Here is a 14,626-nt window from a genome sequence, read left to right as displayed (position 1 = left end):
TATATATATACATATATATATATATATACAAAGTTTTAGATAAGTACATTTGACAGGTATGTAAGAATAGTGACTTTTCTGTAAGATGAATTCTGAAGCACCTTACTGTTATTTCGGCAAACGTGTTTTGAGTTCCTTCTGGTAATGTATGTGGAAAGCAAGCATGAGAAAGGGCAGGTTCAGAGCATGGTTGCTGTGAGGGAGATGTGTCAGCAGAGCTCCAGGGGCAGGCAGATGATGAAGTGCAAACCTTTTCTTTTAATGATATATTTTTATTTGTACAAGTGTTTTGATTGCTGGTATACACACTGGTAAGTGTGTAGTACCTGTGAAGGACAGAAGAGGGCAACAAAGCTTTCGTGTAGGTACTGGGAATTGAACCTAGGTCTTCTGAGAGAGCTGCAAGTGCTTTTAACACCTGAGCCACCTCTCTAGTGCCATGATTTTCTGTTTAATAGGGTTGTTTTTTTTTGGTCTTTTTGAGATAGGGTCTCCTTGTAGTAGCCCCAGCTGTCCTGGAATTCACTGTGTAGACCAGGCTGGCCTTGAACTCACAGAGAGCGGCCTGCCTCTGCCTCCTGAGTGCTGGGATTAAAGGCTTGCACTACCATGCTCAGGGTCTCTAAAGAAATGTATTATTTTCATTAAGTTGGGAGTGAGATTTTCATTCTTTTGCATGTACCACAGAGGAGAATTTCAGATTGTTATAAGTTGGTGAATCAGCTTTCTCTAATTCTCACCACCACTGAATGATTGGAAGGGCCTTGTTTACTCAAAGAGTTTTCAAATTACTTTCAAGAATTTCATAAATGAACCTTATACTTGAAATGATGATTTTTAATAAGGAACCTTCAATTTGTGTTTATTTGAAATCCATAAAATATACCTAGGAAGAATAATCATAAAGTTTAATTTGGACTTGAATTTAACTTGTAAAAAATTGCATTTCTTTTTAGGATGGTGAAAACGTTCAGCTTTCAAAAAAGCCATTAACCCCACCCCCACCCCCCACCACCCCCTTTCCCAGAAGCAGGCAGAAGGTTGTTTGGGATGTGGGAAGATCAGAGTAGTAGTCCAAAAGAAGTCTGCTGCTGATGGCAGGTTCCATACAAACCTCTCTTAACTCCATAAGGCTTTATTGACACTTGCAAGACCTTGCCACATTCTCCTGGCAACTTGAGCTGAACAGAATGAACTGTGTCTCCTTCAGAGCTTCATTAGCAGTTCAGGGTAACCTGCTTATTTCCAAGGAAAAATGGTCACAAGCTCTGCAATGCTGCACCATCAACCTTGATAGAAGAACCTCATCCACAGACTTGACTACAGTTTTTGTTTTAGATTTTCTTCTTCCTGTATTGTTTGTTTTTCCTCTGTGTTCCTTTTTCTTTTTGTTCTGGTTTCTGCCATTTACATATGAGGTGTCCTTAAATGACTAGTGATATTTGTTATCTGTTCCTCTTTGAGAATGAAATATTAGCTGGGCGTGGTGGCGCACCCCTTTAATCCTGGCACTCGGGAGGCAGAGGCAGGTGGATCTCTGTGAGTTCAAGGCCAGCCTGGTCTACATAGTGGCAGCTGGGGCTATAGGGAGACCCTGTCTCAAAAAGACCAAAAAAAAAGTGAAGTATTGCAAAGCTGACTGAGAGACATACCTGTTTAATGGGCGTTTGCCTAGTGGTGAACGACTGTAGGAAGAAAGGGCAGATGGATTATATTTGGTTGGAATACACCAAGATGTAGGTCTTTTTCCTTAGCATTTGTCCAGTTTGTTGTTTCCATTTATTTATTTCTCCATGTGTAGATGCATGCATGTGTGCCACAGCACATGTGTGGTCAGAAGACAACTTGCAGGAGTTGGTTCTCTTCTACCCTGTGGGACCCAGAGATCAAACTCAGGTTGTCAGGTTTGGCGGCAAGTGCTTTTACTCACTGAGCCATCTCACCAACCCCTATTTCTTTTTTTAAAATGTTATTATTTTTATGTGTAGGAGTATATTGCCTGCATGGATATAAGTGTAGTTGTGTCATGCAGTGCCCAAAAAGGTCAGAAGAGGGATTGGGTCCCCTAGAACTGGAGTTACAGATGGTTTGTTAGCCACCACATGGATGCTGGGAACTGAACCTGGGTCCTCTGCAAAAGCAGCCAGTGCTCTTAACTACTGAGTGATCTCTCCAACGCCCCCCCCCCCCATCTGTTTCAAAGTGAAGAATGACGCCCTGAGAATGGGGCCAACAGTGTTGTGATAGCAAGAGAAATACAGGACATACACAAACTTACAGGACATACACAAACTTATGGAGATTAAACAACATACTTGAATAATGAACAGGTTATGAAGGAAATCAAGAAGGAAACCAAGAAAATCTTAGAAAGGAATAAAAATGAAAACACAGCATACCCAAACATGTGGAATACAATGAAACCAGTCTAAGAGGGAAGTTCTAAGTGTTTGCATTAAGAAATCAAGGCCAGGCATGGTGGCATACACCTTTAGTCCCAGCACTTGGGAGACAGATGCAGGCAGGTCTCTGTGAGATGAAGGCCAGCCTGGTCTACATAGCAAGTTCCAGGTCAGCTAGGGCTACAGGAGACCCTGTCTCAAAACAAACAATAACAACAACAAAAATAAAAACAGAAAGAGAGAGGAAAAGGAAGGAAGGAGGGGAAGAAAGAAAGGAGGGAGGGAGGGAGAGAAAGAGAAAAATCAAAGCCTGGTGCGGCAACATTTAGTCCCAGCACTTGGGAGGCAGAGGCAGGTGGGTCTCTGAGAGACAGGGTCTTTTTTGAGACAGGGTCTTCCTGTAGCCCCAGCTGTCCTGGAACTACGTAGACCAGGCTGGCCTTGAACTCACAGAGATCCGCCTGCCTCTGCCTTCCGAGTGCTGGGATTAAAAGCGTGCACCACCACACCCAGCCCAAAAAGAATTCAAGTTCATCCTTAGTTACATAGCAACTTCAAAGCTTGCCTCAAAAAAAAAAATAAAAATAAAAACCCAAAAGATCTTAAGTAACTTTGGAGAAACAAAAACAAGCCAAACCCCAAATCGGTAGCTGGAAAAAAATTATTGAGTAGGCCAGAAATTAGTAAAATGGAAACAAAAAATATTACAAAGAATCAATGAAACAGAGTTTAATTCTTTGAAAAGATAAATAAGATGGACAAACACTTTTCCAAACTAGCCAAAATAGAAGACTCAAATGAATAAAATTAGAGGCAGAAAGGGAATTACTATGACAGATACCAGTGAAATCAGAAAATTGTTAGAACATACCTTAAAAGCATATACCACTATTAGAAACATCTAAAAGGAATAAACGAATTTCTAGGCATCTTCATGGTTGAGTATGTAGGCTGATGTTTAATCCCTCTCTTAAGTATGATGCCTCCCTTTTAATTCATCTCTTACATATAATGCCTCTGCTCCCAATGCCTAAGGCTCAGTTGGAGACCGGCTCAGGTTCATCTTGTCCATAGTAAACCCCAGCCCTCTGCTGTGGGGTAGAGGAATAGGAGCCATGGGACAAGCTGATTTGGAACAGCAGAGCCAACCTGAGAGATCACTCCAGACACATTGCACTTCTCTGCCTCAACTCATGCTTGAAGAGAGTGCATGCTTCTGCCCTGAACCCTCTTCTCACCTCCTTGGGGATTGCAGAACACAGGTACACTTACATACATGCAGGCAATACACTCATGAAATAAAAACAATAAAATATTTTTTTATTTTTTTACTACATTTATTTATGAGTATGCATGTGGGAGTGGGTGCCTGCTTTGGCATATTTGCGGAGGTCAGAGGACAGCTTGTGTGAGTCTGTTCTCCACTATGTGAGTCCTGAAGAATGAACTTAGGTTGTCAGGCTTAATAGCAAGCATCTTTACTTGCTGAGCCATCTCACATGCCCATTGTCTTTTAATATAACACTATGTTTCTAACTCATAGAATATAGTTTATATGACATAAACTAGATCTTTTATCCAGGAATGTTATTAGTAAAGTGACTATTACCACATCTTTAATAGGAAATATTTATTGATGTCTTCCCTACAGCAGATGTCTCCTGTTTGCTAACAGGCTAGCTAAGCCATCTGCCTCTAGAATTTTAATAGCAGTTATCAGAAAAGATTTGATATGTAAGAAATGCAGGAAACTGCTGAGGCACTAGGCCCAGAACACTGTATTTCAGTAAAGCTTTTCCACTGTGTTGCTTAAATGCCTCCTGCTTCGTAGTTGGTACTTTGCATTCTAGTCCATGAAAGAAGCTACCCTGAAATGTCTTCTCCCTGGTGTTTCAAAGCTGTTTGTTTTGTGTTTTGGTAGATAGAGATAATGTTTGTGAGTCTTGTGGTTTGTAGCTGTAGCTTATTAGTCATTGCCCAGTTTTTACAGTCATTCAGTTTAGTTTGGTTTAAAAAATGAGGTATTATTACCCTGAAGAAGGAAATACTGAGGCTAACTTAATTAGAGGAGTGTAAAACAGTTGGTTAAAAATCAGCGTATCAGGGTCAGCAAGATGGCTCAATGAGTAAAGGTGCTTGCCACCAAATCTGATGCCCTGAGTTCAGTCTCCAGGATCCACATGGTAGAAGAGAACCATCTCCCTTAAGTTGTCCTCTGACTTCCATATGCTTTTGGTATCACACATGTACCCCCCCCCCACTAAATAAATAAATGTAATTTTTAAATCTAAAAATAGCAGCAAGCCTTCAAGTTTCTTTGAATTGTAAGATTATGCTAGAATTTTAACTATTCTAAAAGAAAATAAATTTTGGGTTTGGTTTGGTATTTGGTGTTTGTTTTGAGACAAGGTCTTGTTATATAGGGCTGGCTGTCTTTTGAACTCACTGTAGACCAAGCTGGAGTGGAATTTGTGGAAATCATCCTGACCCTGCCTTCTGAGTGCCAGAATTAACAGTTGTGCACTGACATGCCTGGCTCAGAAAATGGTCTTTGAATTATCTAAAGCTCTGCCCTAAATGTTGACTCCTTAGTGTTCATTATAGTTGCAAAGAGTTGCTCAAAAGTTGGTGGCCAAATCGAGATTTGGAAAGACCACTGGAGAGGAGATGCCTCTGCAGCTTGTCTCTTTCCAGTGGTGGTCACAACTGGCACTGACCATCTTCCTAGCCACAGAGGCTGATTCTGAGAGAATTTCTTCTTTCTAAGAAGAAAAATGTTACAGGGTTGCAGTGCCATGCTGGTTTGTTGTGGTTCTTGCTGCATTGTGAAGGATTGGAGGGGCTTGCAGAAAGCTGGCTTACTGTCACATCTTGCATATGAACAGAAGTTGGACTGCCTTTCATACTTTACTGTGGCAACTGATAATGGGAGTTGACGAAAAATGTTTAGTTTGAGGGCTTTACTATGAAATCAGATTAGAGATGAAGTATTTAGTAAACTTCACCTTGGAATGTGTCTGAGCTGTATTAGAGCAGTGGATTGTTGAGGAGCCTCTGGTCCAGGCTCCCTGGGTACTCATTCGGGCCCCCATCACTTAGTAGCTGACTTTGGGCAGATCACATAACCGAGATTTTATATTTTTTTATATATAAAATATAAAATAATATATAAAATATATTATGTATGGAATAATTATGCCTTAAATTAATATGTTAGGGCTAGAGAGATGGCTCAGTGGTTAAGAGCACTGATTAAGACCTGCAGAAAACCTGGATTTGGTTCCCAGCACCCACATGACAGCTAACAACTCCAGTTCCAGGGCATCTGACATCCTCTTCTGGCCTCCATAGGCATTTCATGAGTGCACTTATACATACAGGCAAAACACTCGATATACATAAAATAAATAAAAAAAATTTTAATATGTCAACTGTTTAATTACCTTTAATAATGTGGTCGGTGGTCCCTTTTTAAAATATTTCATTTATTATTATGTGTATGAGTGTTACGCCTGCATGTGTGTAAGTGCATCTATGTCATGCAGTGCCCACAGAGGTCAAAAGAGAGCATCAGATCCCCTGGAACTGGAGTTACAGACCATTGTTAGCTCCCATGTATGTGCTAGAAATCATAGCCAGTATTCTTAACCACTGAGCCATCTCTCCAGCCCCAGTAGTCCCTTTTTTTTTTAATGTTCTATTTATTATTTCTATTTTATGTGTATGAGTGTATTGCCTGCATTTATGTGAGTGCACCCATGTCGTGCAGTGCCGCAGAGGTCAGAAGAGGGCTTCGGATTCCCCTGGAACTGGAGTTAAGGATAGTTTGTAGCCGCCATGTGGGTGCTGGGAATCGAACCCGGGTCCTCTGCAAGAGCAGTCAGTGCTCTCAACCGCTGAGCCATCGCTCCAGCCCCCCCAGTCCCTTTTTTTCAATATAGTGGATTTTTTTACTTTTATTTGCAGCTATTTTATACTCAGTTTATTCCCATGCTGTAAGTTTTTGTTTCTTTGGTTTCTTCTGAGATATGTTTTTCTTCCTGAGAAACTTCCTCTTGAGGCTTGGGAAAAATTTATTCTTGTCAGTGAGGATCTTTTCATGTGTAGGTTGATCAGACCATGAGCTCCGTAAGTTCTGCGGCACATCTTGGGTGGTGTGTTCATCTGGTTATGTGCAGTGACTAGAGTCTACATATACATATATTTAAATCCTTAAGTTTAGCATTCTTCTCTGCATTTTTAAGCACGTGCAGCAAAAATTCAGCACTCTTTTTGGGCCACTGACCCTGTTTCCAGCCCCAGTGTTTGGCCTGGGCACATGGACTCCATCATTATACAGCCAGAACGACATACCCTGCTTCTTTAAAGTAACGTCTTTCAGATACTTGGTGGATTTTTTGTATATGCATACCCTTGATGGCCCTTGAAGTTTTCACAAATGAACACAGAGATTGGAACCTCTTGATTTGCATGATTTTGTAGGGTTTTCTGGGTTAAGAGAATAGCAAACCATTTTTGCAGGTCACTTCAGGCCTCTTACAGGAAGAGGAAGTATGAGGACTCCTGGGAAAATTTGTGAGAACTCTATATAGTATTTTTATTCACACATTCATACAATGTATTTTGAACACACACACACACACACACACACACACACACACACACACACACCCTCCACTATCTCTTCCTAGTGTCCTTTTTTTTGTTAATAGCCCACCAAGTCCTATTTGGGCCTCCCATATACTCCTGGATGTGGGGCTATCCACTGGAGCATAATCAACCTACATCCTTGAACTGACTCTTCCTTCCCCAGATGTTACCAGATGTCAATAGCTCCTCAGCTAGTGGGGGGAGAGGGGCATGAGCCTCTCCCCACTCCAAGCCAAATTGACTTGGATCTTGTACAGGTCTGGCACAGGCAACCACAGCTGCTCTGAGTTCATGAGTACAGCAGTCCTGTCATGTCCAGAAGACACTGGTTCACTCTGGTCCTCCTGACCACTGGCTCTTCTTCCTCCATGGTCCCTGAGCCTTGAGGGGAGGGAATGTGATATCGATGTCCCATTTGTGACTGTGTACTCCACGGACACACTCTCTGCACTGCGTCCAGTTGTGAGTTTCTGCCTTAACTACTGTGTCAGTGGTCCTTTTTACATTGCAGTAACTGGATTTTCTCATTTTCTTCCAGTGATATCGTGGTCCAGATAGTAGATGCTCGAAACCCACTCCTGTTTAGATGTGAGGATTTGGTAAGTAAAGTTTGACTTGGACTCTTGGAACAATCTCTCTGAGCAGTAACCGTAAGCAAGTATTATGTCTTGTCTATCTTTATTATTTAAGCCTCCCTCTCCTCTCAAGGTCAGGAGCTTACCTAATGCCACTTTTAGACATTTGTTTTCTCCAATAATTATTTCCATCCGTAGAAAGGCACAAACATTTATGCGTGTTTTCTAGCTTTTAGTGTAGAAGATACTTTATTATTAGGCATTTGCCAGTTTTTCATTTTCTAAAATATTTTTATTTTATGTGTATGAGTGTACTGCCTGCATTTATGTAAGTGCAGCCATGTTGTGCAATGCCCTTGGAGGTCAGAAGAGGGCATTGGATCCCCTGGAACTGGAGTTATGGATGGTTGTTAGCTGCCATGTGGGTGCTGGGATCCAAACCTAGGTCTTCTGCAGGAACAGCCCTCTTTAGGCCATCTCTTCAGCCCCTAGTTTCTCATTTTCAAGAGACAGACAATACTCCAAAAGCATTTTTGCTTTTATTTAGGATATTCTAATCACTTCTCTTTAATCCATTTCATTAAGTTCTCTTTTTTCACATCTTATTACACCTGTGGTATTTTATAAATAAACGAAGTTCATAAAACACAGGTAATTACTAAAGTATAAGGATTACTTAAACTAATGTAATGCACTTGAGTTCATTAACACCGTGCGTGTGTGTGTGTGTTATACATATTTCTCTTTGAAGACCATAGTGATTCTTCTAAACTCTTACAAATCTTAGCAGTGTAAGTTTCAGAGCTCATAGAAAGGATTAACTAGAATGTATCAAGATTTAGAGTCTTTAAATTAGAAAGTGATTTAGGAGCCAGCAAGACGACTCAGCAGGTTAAGGTGCTTGCTGTACAAGCTTGGTGTTCTGAGTTTGATTCCCAGAACTCAAGGTAGAAGGAAAGAACTGACTCCATAAAGTTCTTCTCCAGCCGCCATGTATACACTGTGGCATACATATGCACGCATGCACTCCCAGGAGCATCATACACACACATAATAAATTTTTTAAAATTTAAAAGAAAGTTATTTAAAACTGGGGGAGGGGGGACAGCAATAAAAACTTCTAAGAATATTTAGTATAATTTGGTTTTTTACTTGTTTGAACAAACTGTAAATGCCTGTCTTTTATAGGAATGTTATGTCAAAGAGATCGATGCTGATAAGGAGAACATTATTCTCATAAACAAGGCAGACTTGTTGACTGCTGAGCAGCGGTTCACCTGGGCCACATATTTTGAGAAAGAAGGTGTGAAGGTTATTTTCTGGTCAGCTTTGGCTGAAACGCTCCATCTGAGTGGTGACTCTAAGGTAACCTGGAGACTTTCTCAAGGTGCTTTTGGGGATTATCTTGATTTCTGTTTGTTTGTATGTTTTGAAACAGGATCTCCCTGTACCCCAGCTGGCCTGGAACTTGATATGAATACCAGGCTGGCCTTGATCTCAGAGATCCACTGGTCTCTGCCTCCTGAGTGCTAAGTTGAAAGGCCTGCACCATCATGTCTGGCTTTTTTGTTTTGTTCTGTTTTTTTTCAGATTGACAGTTTGTAGGAATTAGTTTTGTTTGGGGGTTCTTCCCCTCCCCAAATGATATGATTGTAGAATGGTCTATAAAAAAATTTAGAACCTTTAATCATAAAGTTAATTTGATTTTCAAGTAATCCAACATACCCAGTGTTACATACTGCTACCTTAATTTTTTTTAATGTTAGGCAGGAAGTTGTATAGAAAGTTTTATAATCTTATAGTTGCTTTATCTTTCACCCAGATTTTACAGTAACAATTTGAGGTTTATGAAAAAAATTGATAATGGGATCTTCTAGCTAGAAGACACTTAGAAGTGTTCTTTACCCCTGTCCTCTCCTTTTATCTTCTTGTCAATCCTCTTTGACCATTTAGAGGGTGTTGAGATAGGTTCTGTGACTACAGCACCTGCCCCTGTCAGATGGTCATGTTACATCTCTCTGACTATTTTGGGCTAAGATATGGCTTAGAGTAGAATGTTTGCCAAGCATGAGTAAGGCCCCAAGTTCCATCCCCAGCAATGACAAGGGCCTCGAGACCAGGTAATTCATTCCTTTTTAGCTCTAAATTCAGAAACTCCTTCCCTTCAGTAAAGCTAAGTTAGCCCCTCTAATCTTTTCTCTTAGAATTTATCTGTTGTCTTCTTGTACAGCTTGTACGTTTTTCTGCCATGGAATGCCTTATAGAGACCATCCCTGGTTCCCTGATCTTGGTGTTTGTCTGCCTGTTGGGGTTTCCACTAAAATTGATAGTACCTAATTGAGTACATTATTCTAGCTGTTGTCTGATAGGGCATATACAGAAAGAGTCACACTTGTGGAGCTGGGAAGATAGCTCAGTCAGTTCATAAAGATTATGTTTTTGGCTCATTTAACCAGCAGCAATAATTTTCTTCAAATGTGTTTTTAAAAATTAAGTGCATTATATACCTCTAATCCCAGCACTCCGGAGGCTGAGGAAACCCTCTCAAATACTTTTAAAATGTGTAGGGGGGGCTGGAGAGATGGCTCAGCAGTTAAGAACATTGGTTGTTCTTACAGAAGACCCGGGTTTGAATCCCGGTACCCACCTGGCAGCTAACAACTGTCTATAACTCCAGTTCCAGGGGATCCAACAGCCTCTTCTGTCCTCTGTGGGCATTTCACGACACAGGTGCACTTACCTACATGCAGGCAATACATGCATACACATACAATAAAAATTATAAAATAAATTTTTTAAAAAATCGCATGTGTGTGGGAGAGAGCTCATTCTGTTTGACTCTTTATTTTTTAACATAACTGTTGTAAAATCCTTTGGTTGTTTTTAATTTTTTTCCCTTCAGCTGCACTGTTTCTAGCAATACGTTTTCCACTAAATATTCATGTTCTGTTCACATTTTTGTTCTTATGTTTCTTTTCATATTTTAAAATGATCCAGAAAAGCTCACGTGAGGACAAATTGACTTTACATTCATAAAAATTTCTCTCAATTTTCTAGCTCTAAGCCAGGTTTCTTTTTGAGTTGGTATGATTATAAAATAATACCTTTTTTAAAATTTTATTTTTATTTTATGTGTATGAGCATTATGCCTGCATGTATGTAAGTGTACAGGTGTCGTGCCGTGCCTGTGGAGGACAGAAAAGGGTGTAGGATACCCTGGAACTGGAGTTATGAATGGTTGTTAGGCACCCTGTAGGTGCTGGGATTCAAACCCAGGTCTTCTGCAAGAGCAGCTAGTGCTCCTAACCACTGAACCATCTCTCCAGCCCTGAATGATACCTTTTTTATCTCTACTTTTCTAATATTTAAGATGCTAGTGTGACTGAATTCATTATGCTCCCTTCAGTGACTATTAACCATTCTGATGCTAAATTATCTTAAAACAATAGGTTTATATCACAAATACCATTTCATGTTTGTTGTTAAGAATTAGTGATACTGCTGGGTGTACTAGTGCAGACCTTTATTCCCAGAGGCAGGAGGAGGAGTTCCAGGATTGCCTTGCCTGCCCCCCCCACCCCCCCAGGGCACCACTGTTGACAGTTGGCCTATATGTCCTTGCACTGAGATGCTTACTGCACTGCCTCCTTTCACCTTTGCCAGTCTCCAGCATAACATGTCTTGTCCTTTGTCATCTCCCATAACTAGCTCACTGAGGGAAAAGTGCAGGTAGACATTTCTGAGCTCTTGCGGTTTCTGTTACTTCTTCAGGACCAAGTAAACAGAGTTGCTGGAGAATCCACCACAGCTGATTCTGAAAGTTCCAGTTTGGATGAGAATGAGATTTCACACAGTGAGACTGACCATCTCCCACACAGGGGTTCTCTCTCACTTAGTGAAGATTCCATGAGTGGCAGAGATGACAGTGAGTATGAGGACTGCCAGGAGGAAGAGGAAGATGATTGGCAGACATGCTCAGAAGACGGCAGCAGTCCTGATGAGGGGACCTATGATCAGGACTGGAAGGCACACTGTACTGTAGATTCTGAGGCTCAGAGCAGAACAGCCCCAGAGGGGCAGCAGAAACACAGTTTTAGCCACCTGGTATCGAAGCAGGAATTGCTGGAACTCTTTAAGCAGCTGCACACTGGAAAGAAGGTGAAAGATGGGCAGCTCACTGTTGGACTGGTAAGCTAAGTACATCATAAAACTAGCTCCACATGAAGGTCTTTATTCTCCATACTTTCATAGCTTTAGTCTCCATACTTTCATAGCTACATAGGACCCCAGAGAGCAGTCAGCTTCTGCATTATAACATGCATATTGCCTTCTGTTGCCCACTGGCATCATGGAATGAGGCAGTATGACAGGCAGGGTTTATATTGGGAACGTACACATTTATATTAAATGTGTTCTCTAGTTTTCTGGTTTAGCTCTTTCTGTCATGTCAATTACCAAGATATGAAAATGAGTTTTTAATATTGTCTTCAGACTTCAGCACAGTATCCTTTTGATATCCCGTGATCCTTGCCAACTTACACAGTTAATGTTCCAGATGCCATTAGGGAGAATCTTGGCCAGGCAGGCTATGGCAGATACTTTCATTGCATAAACAAACATAGCAAAAAGTAGGATCACATCCCAGCTATATCCCAGTGGTACCTGCCCACTCCCCAAGGGATACAGCATGGCTCTCTATGCCATGGATATACATCCTTAGCTAAGGAAATGTAAGATATTAAAGAAGACATTTATGATAAAGATCTTCTATCCTGGAAAACCAAACAGTGGAAGAAAGGAGATCCCAGCTCATCAGTTACATTCACATATAACTAATCCTAATTATTTTTAACCCCTTTCTCCCCTGTATCACCACCACTTGCCCCCCAACCCCCCAAAAAGAAAATGTACTTTAAAATGACTGAAGTAGAATGACCTTTTATTCTGGTGTACTGGAGAGTTGTTTCTGGAGTCCAGCAGACGAAGGAGTGATTCTGTAGTAGAACTCACTTGAACACTGGGAAAGTTGCTTATTTTCTCTAAGCTCTAAGGCTATATTCTCTATATTGCTAAAAATTCATTTCCACATGTATCAGAAAGCTAGGCTTTTCTACATGTTTCTTTCATTTATAGAAATAAAAAAGCCTTCTTGTTTCTGAATGTCTTACCTCCCAAGTATCCTTAGAATAAGTTAATTTACTCATTCTACAAGCATCTGTAGATTACCTGCCACATTCTGCTGGGCCCTGACTAAAAAAATCACTGAACTTTTTACTCAGATGTTGTAATGAATGTTTGTCTAATGCTCAACTTCACCCTGATGGAAGATGCAGTAGAAACAGTGAAATGCCTGTAAATGGAGCAATAGGGACAGGCTTGGTATAAGAGGATGAATTTGTTGTAAGTTAACAGCAAAATCTATTGAAGTACAGGACACATATCTTGACTGTCTGTCACTGGAGATGAGTCTTAATATATAAACCCAAGAAGGGGAAAAAAGTGAACATATATACAAAGAGTACCTATTTCAGGACTAGAGAGATGACTCAGCAGTTAAGAGCCCTGGCTGTTCTTGCAGAAGACCCAGATTCAAATCCCAGCACCTTCATGGTGACTAACAGCCATCCATAACTCCAGTTTCAGGGGATCTGGCGCCCTCTTCTGTCCTCTGAGTGCACTGCACAACATGGGTGTACTTACACACATGCAGACATAACACCCATACACATAAAAATAAAAAAACAAACCAAAGAGTACCTATTTCAAATAATCTGTACAAACCAAATAGTTCCTAGCATTTCTGCCATTCAACTGTACTGTGACTGGCAATTTTGATTCTCTTTTAGGTAGGTTACCCTAATGTTGGTAAGAGTTCAACCATCAACACCATCATGGGCAACAAGAAAGTATCTGTGTCTGCCACACCTGGTCACACCAAGCACTTCCAGGTATCTGCAGTTCTTGCCACTTATGTTGCCCCTCTTCTCTTTGTTGCCATGTGCCCATGGTAAACTGCTGCTTTGTCTTTCAGACTCTGTATGTGGAGCCTGGCCTCTGCCTGTGTGACTGCCCAGGCCTGGTTATGCCATCCTTTGTTTCTACCAAGGCAGAGATGATTTGCAATGGAATCCTCCCAATTGACCAGATGAGAGATCATGTCCCACCCATATCACTAATATCCTTTCTGTTTCAGAAGCACTCTGGTTGTTAATATGTGATAAGGCTTGAAGATTTGGGGAATATTGCCTTCTAAAAGCATAATTTTAGGCGTCAGAAGCTACGACATGATCCCTTGTATCTGAACTAGGAATATCTCTCAGAATTAGTTTATAATATGTTAAGGTAATATGTCATCTTAGATAATATATTAATGATGTTTTATTTATTTAGAGACAGGGTCTCACTGTTAACTCTGATTGGCCTAGAGCTAGCCCAGAATGACCTCAAACAGCAATCCTCAGCATCCTATATGCTGAGATTACAGGCTTAAGCCACTACATCTGGCTTATTATTTTTAAAAATGCATTTGAAATGATCATTGGTGTGTTTGACTGATTGTTTCATGAGTAACTGCACTTTGTTTAGAGAGGAGAAAACATGTTTGTCATAGAAGTATGAAGTAGCATGTTTTAGATACCATGGGAAAGAGAGAGATCACATCAAGTTAATGGGTTCCTTGACAAATGTACGTTTGCCAGAATATCCCCCGACATGTTTTGGAAGCTACCTATGGCATTAATATCATAAAACCTAGAGAAGATGAAGATCCCTACCGACCGCCAACCTCAGAAGAACTGTTGACAGCTTATGGATGTGAGTTGTATCATTGTAAAACATAAGCAAAATAGAGCAATATGGTTAATTAACAAAAATAATTAATTGAAATTTGGAGAGAGTCACTAGGCACCAAACCCAAGGCAAGCATGCAGTCTCCTACTGAGCTGCACTCAAAGCTATTTCATTGTAATAACTTTATAAATCTATTTTTCATCTAATAGA

General features: G+C 40.6%; 1 protein-coding gene across 1 annotated transcript in view; it reads left to right on the top strand.

Moving 5' to 3' along the window:
- The window catches only part of Lsg1 (large 60S subunit nuclear export GTPase 1), a 31,808-nt gene that overhangs the window by 10,092 nt on the left and 7,090 nt on the right, over positions 1-14,626 (top strand). Inside the window, exons 6-11 of the mRNA XM_008839040.3 lie at positions 7,591-7,651; positions 8,816-8,992; positions 11,399-11,815; positions 13,474-13,575; positions 13,659-13,802; positions 14,317-14,440. Of these exons, the coding sequence (XP_008837262.1) occupies positions 7,591-7,651; positions 8,816-8,992; positions 11,399-11,815; positions 13,474-13,575; positions 13,659-13,802; positions 14,317-14,440 (1,025 nt within the window). The remainder of the gene's footprint in view (positions 1-7,590; positions 7,652-8,815; positions 8,993-11,398; positions 11,816-13,473; positions 13,576-13,658; positions 13,803-14,316; positions 14,441-14,626) is intronic.

The sequence above is a fragment of the Nannospalax galili genome, unplaced genomic scaffold (genome assembly GCF_000622305.1).
Source record: "Nannospalax galili isolate Female #2095 unplaced genomic scaffold, S.galili_v1.0 scaffold599, whole genome shotgun sequence".
Lineage (NCBI taxonomy): Eukaryota > Metazoa > Chordata > Mammalia > Rodentia > Spalacidae > Nannospalax > Nannospalax galili.
Note: the sequence above shows the minus strand (reverse complement) of the source record. Positions and strands in the feature narration are given on the sequence as shown.